This window comes from Malania oleifera, chromosome 2 (genome assembly GCF_029873635.1).
Source record: "Malania oleifera isolate guangnan ecotype guangnan chromosome 2, ASM2987363v1, whole genome shotgun sequence".
Classification (NCBI taxonomy): domain Eukaryota; kingdom Viridiplantae; phylum Streptophyta; class Magnoliopsida; order Santalales; family Ximeniaceae; genus Malania; species Malania oleifera.
In genome coordinates, this window is record NC_080418.1 from 142,924,880 (window position 1) to 142,935,324 (window position 10,445).

The window sequence follows — 10,445 nt, forward strand, 5'->3', positions numbered from 1 at the left end:
GGAGCGTAGACCTTCAAATCCCAAAATTTATCTCCAACATTCAAAGGATTTTTTTCTAAAATTCTCATCTTTCACTATAGCACTTGGGTTCATCCCATATGCAAGCCATTCGTTGCTATAGCACTTGGGTTCATCCCATGTGCGAGTCATTCATTGCTATAGCACTTGGATTCATCCCATGTGCTAGCCATTTATTGCTATAGAACTTGGGTTCGTCCCATGTGCAAGTCATTCGTTGCTATAGCGTTGGGTTCATCGACGAGGCCAAGAAGGGGGTTCATTGACAAATGTCTTCTTCTCATTGATGAAATTCAAAACTTGAAAAATAATCTCTTGGTATTTTCTCGTCAACAAAACATGTCCTCATCGATGAGACCCTCTTGTACCCTCGTCAAAGAATACCCTATGTCCGTCAACGAGGACCTGATATATTTTCATGGGTTATTACACTTGAAGTGGGGGTTTTCTAGCTTGGAGGCTTTTCCTTCATCATCTTTTTTTTCTTTTGTCCCGTTGAATAGATTCTCATAATTAACTACTGGCTCCAAGTCCTTTGTATTGGCAAAACATTTCCTATGTCACTTACACAAAATGTAAGCAAAAATAGACAATTCTTCTCCTCTACTATGTTGTCAAAGCCTGATGAAGCCTTCGCTCTCTCTTCGAATCCTGGACGAAGCACAACGAAGCCTCTACTCTCTCTCGAAGCCTTGACGAAGCCTCTACTCTCTCTCGAAGCCTCTACTCTCTCTTTCAAAGACTCGGTGAAGCTCGATGAAGCTTGGCGAAGCCTCTGCTCTCTCTTTTGAAGCCTCTTGACGAAGCCTCTGCTCTCTCTTACACATCAACAAAGCCTCTGCTCAAAGCTTGAAGCCTCTTCTCTCTCTCTCTCTCTCAAAGTCTCTGTCCGACAAGTTTGACTATATTATTTTTACAATCAACCAAGAGTTAACTAAATGAATATTAAAAATTATTCTCATTTTCTCATGAAAGTAGGGTTCAAGGCTGGAGAAGTTCAGGCGTCTCCAAACAGCCCGTTAATAGGCTGGAGAAATTTGTAATTTGGCTTTTTCTCTTCTGTTTGAAAACTTATGACTTATTTTTAATACTTAAGAATTATATTTGTATTTTTTTTTCCATTATTCTAATATTTTTATTATTTTTATACTATATATAAATTTTTTATTTATTAATTATTTTAAAGAATACAATCCCAAAATGCTTATGCCTCAACACCTTGAGGCTTCTACCTCGCCTCACCTCACAAAGGGTAAAACGCCTCGCCTTATGCCTTTGCCTTTCAAAAAACTCATTTTGGAAAAATTCTTTGATGAATTGAGTTCTTCAGAGTAATTCCTCTTCTATGGTTTGCCACCACTTCCCCAGCTTAATTACCATTTTTCCACATAATATTTCATCATTCTCGTTCTTTCTTCCAATGTTATTTGGGATGTTTGGAATTCTAATTACAACACAGTTGATATACACGTAATTGACATGAAGATATGGTCATTCACTCACTCACTTATCTTCATGTTCTTTCGCTGCTTATGGAGTCAAAGGATATATAATTGATATTTGTAGAACTTGCAACTGTTCCAGTCATTCTCAAATGTCAAATTGATGATGCCCTGATTTTAGGAGCATAGGATTGTTCTTTAGTTGGAGCATTTTTCTTGAAAGTTATCTAATGTAAAGAGTGTCTTTATTTTAGTTTTGTATTTTACCCAATTTACAATGCCTATAATGTGTTGCATCTTGGACGATTTCTTCGCCTATTTTAAGGTATTTTAAGTGAATTTTCCTCACATTCTTAGTTGTTCCTTTTTCTAACATGTTACTGTTGAAATTGCAGGTGTAGAATCGTCGGCAACAGCACCTCCCCCACAGCTTACGTTGAAATTGGAGACCTGCAATAAATGGAGACCAACAGCCCTCCACCAACCTTACCTACCATGGCTGACATTAAGCCACCGTGTTTGAATTTCTTTCTAACCACTCTACCTCCCCATGGCTATATATATAGCAGTGTGTTGTGTTGTAGTGTGTGCTAAGTGAGAAGTGCAATGTGTTGTGTTGTGCACAGAGTGGCGTGTTCAGAGTAGAAAGTTGTGGTGAGAGAGAGAGAGAGAGAGAGAAAGACAGAGAAAGATATGGAGAGAGTTGAGCAGTATGCCTCCTTCTTGTATTATTCTCCTAGTATAGTGAACTGGTGTGTGCTCCGTGGACGTAGGTCAATTCGGTCGAACCACAAAAATCTGGTGTTCTATTTTGTTTGTTTATATTTCGTGTGTAATTATTGCTCTAGGATTCAACCCCAACAATTGGTATCAGAGAGAGGTTGAAGAAAAATTTCCAAATCGGAGAAAAATTCCCAGATTTGACTCAAAATTAAATTTGGAGGCCACCATCGCATTCCTCTCGTCGAGATGAAGCCAACAATGGCAACTAAGACTCCAAACAACCTCAGATGGCACCGCACATGCCGCCAACGTCCAAGTGACATTTCCACGCGCCTTCACGTGCTAGTAGCCAGTCGGTAGGTCATCCCATGCACGACCACGTGCCGAAAAAAGACCAACGAACGAACGGAAGGAAGAAGACGGTCCACATCATCAGACACATCAGCCAGGACCCGTGTCGCGTCAGCGCCAAGTCAGCATGCCGCATCAGTGCCCAGTCAGCCACAACAACAGCGCCACGTGGCACCGAGTAAGCGGCCCAATCAACAGTTGCGTCATCGCCACGTCAGCAACCGAGCCAACCGCCATGTCACCCCAACCCACACCACATCAATAGCTAGGCCCCACAGTGGGTCACACATTCACGTGCCAGTAGGTGGACCCCATAGTGCCACGACAGCAATAGGCCCCCATGTTGCCACATCAACAAACGGCGTCACTAACGCCGTCAGGAATATACCGTCAGTCATAGGAATATTTCGTTATAATTGACTAGATTTGACCAAGAGTTTGACCGAACTTTTCGAAGCCATTTCGGGTCCATTTTTTGAACGAATTAAGCCATTTCTAGGGTTTTTGACCATTTTGGATCCAACCGTACTACCTGTTTGAGCTAATTCCATATTTAGATTAGAGAATTGATATGTCAAATGAAAAGAACTTTTAAATCGAGATGTTTGACAGCACGAACTTCGATTTCTGGAAAATGCAGATTGAGGACTACTTGTTTGGCAAGGAGTTGCATTTTTCATTGGAGGAGAAGCCAGAATCCATGAAGGAGAGCGAGTGGGAGTTTCTTGATCGAAAAGTTCTTAGAGCTATTAGAATGACGTTGGCAAAGTCTGTTGTCTTTAACATCAAGCACTTGACAACCACCAAGTCCCTTATAGATGCGCTATCCAATATGTACGAATAACCATCAGCCGTGAATAAGGTACATCTAATGAAAATATTACTTACCATGAGCATATCTGTAGGTGAAATTTTTAGCAAACACCTGAATAATTTCAATGAGCTGTTAGATCAACTCGCCTCGGTTGGAATTACATTTGATAGTGAGATCTGTGCCCTACTGATTCTCAGTCAACTGCCTAAGAGTTGGAAAGGTATTGTTACTGCGATCAGTAGCTCTGCACGAAAATCGAAGCTAAAGTACGATGAGGTCATCAGCATGATTTTGATGGAAGAGATTGGAATGCATTCGAACAATGCCTCCACTTCAAGTTCAGCCTTGAATGTGGAAAGCCAAGGAAAGGGAAGCAGGCATGGATGATCAAACAATCGCGACAGATCTAGGACCAGGAGGTCTAGATCCAAAAATCTTAGAGGTTCCCAAGGCACAAAGAACGTTGAGTGATGGAATTGTGGAAAGGTCGAGTATTTCATAAACCAATGCAAAAGTCTAAGAAAGGAATCTGAGGCGAAGACAGAAGCAATCTCGCCTCTTCCTCAGGAGAAAAAGATGCATTGATATGCTCTCTGCAGAGAAAGTAGGAGTCTTGGGTCTTAGACTCCGGAGCTTCATTTCATGCCACTTGCTATAAAGATTGCCTAGAGGAGTACACACCAGGTAATTTTGGTAAGGTGTACCTTGGCAACGATCAACCTTGCGACATAACCGACAAGGAAGTTGTGAAGATCCATATAAACGGGTTGGTATAGAAGCTCAAGGATATCAGATATATTCTAGACCTAAGAAAGAATTTGATCTCAATTGGTCAACTGGCAAATTAGGGATACACGACGACATTCATTAGCGATGAATGGAAAGTTTCAAAGGGTGTACTAACGATTGCAAGAGGTAAGAAAAGTGAAACACTTTATCTAACCTCCAATGCCTCCATGTCTATTTTAATTACTGCAAGAAATGATAACAGCAACATCTGGCACCAACGACTCGGTTACATGAGCAAGAAAAGACTCAGGGTGATGCACTTAAAGAGAAAATTGAGTAGTCTATAGTCAGTGCAAATTGACATGTGTGAGGATTACATATTTATAAAACATAAGAGAGTTAGTTTCCATAAAAACACCTGTGTCCCAAAGAAAAAGAGACTAGAACTAGTCCACTCATATGTGTGGGGACTGACACCCATCTCATCCATAGGCAGAAAGAATTACTTCGTCACGTTCATTGATGATCATTCTCGGAAGGTATGGGTTTAATTTTTGAAGTATAAGTCAGACGTCTTTGATGCTTTCAAAGTATGGAAAGTTATGGTTGAAAATGAAACTGGTTTGAGAATTAAGAAGCTGAAAACAAACAACGATGATGGGTATGAAGACACCAGGTTCAAGAAATTCTGCTATGAGCACGATATTAGGATGGAAAAAACTATGTCAAGTATGCCTCCGCACAACGGTGTAGCAAAGCGGATGAACTGAACGTTAACTGAAAGAGTCAGAAGCATGTGTATACAATCAGGCTTACCATTGCAGTTATGGGCAGAAGCAGTCGGCACAGCAGTGTACTTGATTAACAGGGGTCCATCAGTACCATTGGACCACCGTATACCACAAGAGGTATGAAGTGGAAAAGAGGTGAGACTTTCACATTTGAAAGTTTTTGGTTGTATTGCATATGTACATATCAATGATCATGTTAGAAAACAAAAAGTTTATCAGAAGCAGAGACGCGATTTTCAACAAAAAGGTGATGTACAAATACAAGCACACAACAGAATCCACCGAACTAGTTCAGATAAAGTTAACCTATGTAGATATGGATGATGTCCCAGAATGTATCGGGAAACAATAGAAGAATGCCGAGAATCCTCGGGTGGAGGAACTAGTGGAGCATATCGTCGCACCACCACCTCCTACTCCAGCTTTGGAGCTTAGGAGATCTACTCGGCCCCATGTACCAAACAGAAGGTATATAGATTACTTACTTCTTACAGATGGAGAAGATCCTGAATGCTATGATGAAGCATGTTATGTGGTAGATACGAGCAAGTGGGAGCTTGCGAAGAAGGACGAAATGAAATCCCTCACCTCCAATAGAACGTGGGAACTAGCTGAGTTGCCCAAAGGTAAGAAGATCCTTCACGACAAGTGGGTGTGCAGGATCAAAGAGGAGCATGACAGCTCTAGGAAGTACAAGGCTGGGTTGGTAGTCAAAAGCTTCGAACAAAAGGAAGGGATTGACTACACCGACATCTTTGCACCAGTTGTGAAGCTGACAACCATTAGATCAGTCTTGAGCATTGTTGCCTCAGAAGGCCTATATCTCGAGCAGTTAGATGTGAAGACAACATTTCTTCATAGTGATCTTGATGAAAAAATTTACATGCATCAGTCAAAAGGATTCTCAGAGAAAGGTTAAGAGAATCTAGTGTGCAGGTTGATGAAAAGCTTGTACGGTCTCAAACAAGCTCCTAGACAATGGTATCGAAAATTTGATGGCTTTATGCACGAGAATGATTTTCTAAAGTGCAACGCCGACCATTATTGCTACTTCAAGAGGTATCAGTATGGCTCTATCATTCTGTTATTATACATGCTAATCGTAGTACCAGATATAGAAGAGATCAAGAAATTGAAGCAGCAATTGTCAAAAGAGTTTGACGTGAAGGACTTAGGCTCAGCGAAGTAGATACTTGGAATGCTGATCTCTAGAGATAAGTGACAGGGAACGTTGCAATTATCTCAATCGGAGTACATTAGCCGTGTTTTACAAAGGTTTAACATGAGCAGTGCCAAAGCAGTAAATACACCATTGGAGGGATACTTTCGCCTCTCCAAGGATTAGGTTCCCTAGAAAATGAAGAGAAGGACTTCATCGCTAAGGTACCTTACACCTCAACCATTGGAAGTTTCATGTACGCCATGGTTTGTACCAGACTGGACATTGGCCAAGCAGTGGGAGTAGTAAGTAGGTTCATGTCAAATCCAAGGAAGACTCACTGGGAAGCAGTGAAGTGGATCTTCAGGTACCTCAGAGGCACTGTTGATAAGTGCTTATGTTTCGGCAAAAAAGACTTGAAATTCAAAGGGTACGTAAATGCCAATTTTTCTTGTGAAGTTGATCACCACAGGAGCACCACCAAATATGTGTTCATTATTGGCACAACAGCTGTTAGTTGGATATCGAAGATACAAAAGATTATTGCCCTATCCACTACAGAAGCTGAGTACGTAACAATGACAGAAGCCAGTAAAGAGATGATTTGGCTTCAGGATTTGTTGACAGAGCTTGGATTAAAGCAAGAGAGGAATTTTTTGTACAGCGACAGTCAGGGTGCGATACATCTGGCAAAGAACTTTGTATTTCATTCCAGAACCAAACATATTGGACTGTGTTATCACTTCATCAGATCTCTATTAGAAGATGGAGTACTGACACTTGAAAAGATTCAAAGTAGCAGGAATCCAACTGACATGTTGATGAAGGTGGTGACTACAGAGAAACTGAAGTTGTGCTCAACTTCAGTTGGTCTTCATGCTTGAAGACAGATATGAGTGCATCATTTGCCTAGACACTTGTTGAGATGATGTCTCCGTCTCCAAGTGGGAGATTGTTGAGATTGCAGGTGTGGAGTCGTCGGCAGCAGCACCTCCCCCGCAGTTTACGTTGAAATTGGAGACCTGCAGCAAATGGAGACCAACAGCCCTCCACCAACCTTGCCTACCATGGCTGACATTAAGCCACCGTGTTTGAATCTCTTGTTAACCACTCCACCTCCCCATGGCTATATATATAGCAGTGTGTTGGGTTGTAGTGTGTGCTGAGTGAGAAGTGCAGTGTGTAGTGTTGTGCACAGAGTGGTGTGTGTAGAGTAGAGAGTTGTGGTGAGATAGAGAGATAGAGAGACAGAGAGAGTTGAGCAGTGTGGCTCTTTCTTGTATTATTCTCTCGATATAGTAAAGTGGTGTGTATTCCGTGGACGTAGGTTGATTCGACCGAATTACGTAAATCCGGTGTTCCATTTTGTTTGTTTATATTTCGTGTGTGATTATTGCTCCAGGATTCAACCCCAACAGTTATCGCCTAAGTGCCTATAGAAAATTTGATTCAATGACATGAATAGACTGGAACACTCTTCTGATGACATATGATGCTTGTGATGCCAGGCCACTTTCGATTGTCTTCTAAAAACATACGTTTCCTGACACCGGATTTCTAGAGGGAGACCTGTTTTACAAAGTCCCCTTTCCAAGAATACACTGATATGCCAGGAAAGCAAACAAAATCCCTCCTTATTGAAGAAGAGAGTGGTAGCTTAATCAGGCGCTGATCCATTTTCAAGAATCAAATTTTGATGTGTTTTGATGGGGGTTATTTTATTCTTCAGGAGTTCCACTATGACATTTCTTTCCCTCTTTTGGTATCTTGTATATTTTTAGATTGGCTTATGGTTATATAGTTCAATTTTTTTTCATTTTGGCAGGCTCTTATGCTCATCTCTAGCCAGTCCAACAAATCTCCTTTTATTCAGTTAAAATTTTGAACGTAGTTATCCTGGGTTTTCTTAAATATAAGTTTTCCAGGATACTTTTATAGCCATGGAATGAAGCGTTGGCCTTTTTAGAGAGTCGATTTAACCTTTACAAATTGTACTCGTAGCTCCAGTCCCCCAGTTTGTAGTCTGTACCCACCAACGCCCGCCCTACACCACATTTTCCGCAGGATAAAAGCCAAACGTGGCAACAGTTCATTGGTCACAACTTGAATTTGGATAAGCGAAGTGGATGACCTCGGAGCCCCATTTTCCCCCTAAAGAGTGGTGGAGAGGGAGTGTGCTTAAGAGTTGGTTCTAAATAATAGAACACATACTCAAAACTCAGGACGGAAGATAGTTTATCGCTTCTCAGGCTGCAGAGAGATACATGGCTTCCCTGACCATGACTGCCTCGCTCCAGGGCTGCTCAGCCTCAATCATAACCAAGCACCCTTCACCTGCCGGTGGTCGTCGAGGGGTGGTTGCCATGGCGAAGGCCTCCAACGATGGACCGGAAACAGCCAACCGTCACATCAAAAGCAACAGAATGGACGAAGAGGGCCGCGGTGGGAGGAGAGAGCTGGTGTTTGCTGCCGCAGCTGCTGCTGCCGCCGTGTCCTCCGTTGCGAAGGTTGCCATGGCCAACGAGCCGGTCCGAGGGTCTTTCGAAGCCAAGAAGAAGTATGCTCCCGTTTGCGTTACGATGCCCACTGCTCGCATATGTCACAAGTAAAAAGCAAGATCATGATCTTCTCAACGGAGAGGTTAAAATGGCTGGACAAATTTATAGATTGTGATCATTGCTATGTTGTGCTTCCCTTTCCTGTTTTAAGTATCATGTTATCTGACTTCTTTTGATTAAATATAATTCTATATTGACATGAATTTCGCATTAACAAATAGGATTATATTTTAAGTTGCATCCACTTCACAATTATGCAGTTGCCATTCAAAAGCTGAATTTAAGCACAAGTGTATATACAGCTTGAAAGAAGTTTAACATCAAACATGTTATCCCTGACTTTCAATCTCTCAGCATATTACTCCTGGTTGGTTTTTGAATCTGACCTAAAATGGAATCAAATCTTAAAATGAAATTGCATTCTTGTGTTTGATTTGCAGAATTAAGGACGAAATACGATTCCTGCGAATGAAAGAATCACGATTCCAATCAGGCTGGAGTCCATCTTTATTTCATAAAATCAGATTCATTTTATGCTCAAAAAAAAATTTTAAATAATAATAATATATGCTGATAATACTAATTATTACTACTATTATAATAAAAATAATAATTGCGACAATAATAAATACAATTTATCATTTTATGTTATAAAAAAGGCCAAAATAATGATAATTATTATTTTAATAATAATAAAATAGTATTTATTATTGTAAAATAATAAGAGCAACAAGAATAATAAATAAAAGGGAAAAAATTATTATTGTTATTATTATTATTATTATGAATTTAAGGATAATAATTATTATAAAAATAGTAAAGTAGTAATAACAACAATAAAAAATAATATTTGCACTAATAATAATCACTATTATGAAAATAATTAAAAAATAATAATCAAACAAAATCAACTAATAATAATTGTTATTATTATAAAAACAATAAAAACTAATAATAATTACAATAACAATAATAACAACTAATAATAATATTAATAAAAAAATTTTAAAAAATAATTATTGTTGTTTTAAGGACAATAATTATTACAAAAATAATAAAAAATAATAGCAACTAATAAAACTACAATGAAAATAATATTTATTATTACAAAATAATGATAACAAGAGAAATAATAATAAACATTAACTAAAGTAAAAAATAATAACAATTATTATTTTAAGGATAATAATTATTATAAAAATAATAAAAACACAAATAACAACAATAAAAAATAATAATTAGACCAATAACTATCACTATTATGAAAATAATAAAACAAAAACAACAACAAATAATATTAATTATTTATTATTATTATTATTATTATTATAAAAAATAGCAACTAATAATGATTACAATAGCAATAATAAAAACTAATATTAATATTTATTTCTATCAAAATAATAATAACAATGAAAAATAATATTAAAACTAATAAAAATCACTATCATAAAATAATAAATAATGCAAAATTAAATAATTATGCATTAGGGATATTTTTTTAAAAAATTACTATTTTTCATTCCATTATAAATCCATTGAAGAATACCAAATGTTGGAAAGAAATCGAAACTGAATTTACTAACCAAATACAGTAATTGCATTTCAAAAGCAATTTCACCCCTACTTGATTTCATTCCTTCTCAATAACAAAGCAGGAGGTTATTACACAGGGAAATGGAAATGAGATTGTCACTTGATTTCATGATGCTTCCCATTCAAAATTTTCAGTTCATTCCTTTGGCAAGGGCAATCTTTTCTGGCTATGGCTTCCATCATCCTTTCACAACAGGGTTAAAAAAATAAAAAACAACTAACCTTTGAAGTAATAATGCAGAAATGGGGTGAAATTTTGGAGAC

At 38.5% G+C, this 10,445-nt stretch overlaps 1 protein-coding gene across 1 annotated transcript; it reads left to right on the plus strand.

The window, feature by feature from the left end:
* Positions 1–8,042: 8,042 nt before the first annotated feature.
* LOC131147841 (photosystem II 5 kDa protein, chloroplastic) lies at positions 8,043–8,788 on the plus strand. Its single transcript, XM_058097452.1, has one exon. It carries the CDS (start codon positions 8,292–8,294, stop codon positions 8,634–8,636), a length of 345 nt encoding a protein of 114 aa, XP_057953435.1. The 5' UTR covers positions 8,043–8,291; the 3' UTR covers positions 8,637–8,788.
* Positions 8,789–10,445: the final 1,657 nt, after the last annotated feature.

Bases quoted from the DNA above. Each gene is read 5' to 3' on its own strand.
- LOC131147841 (XM_058097452.1), top strand. From the start codon at position 8,292: ATGGCTTCCCTGACCATGACTGCCTCGCTCCAGGGCTGCTCAGCCTCA.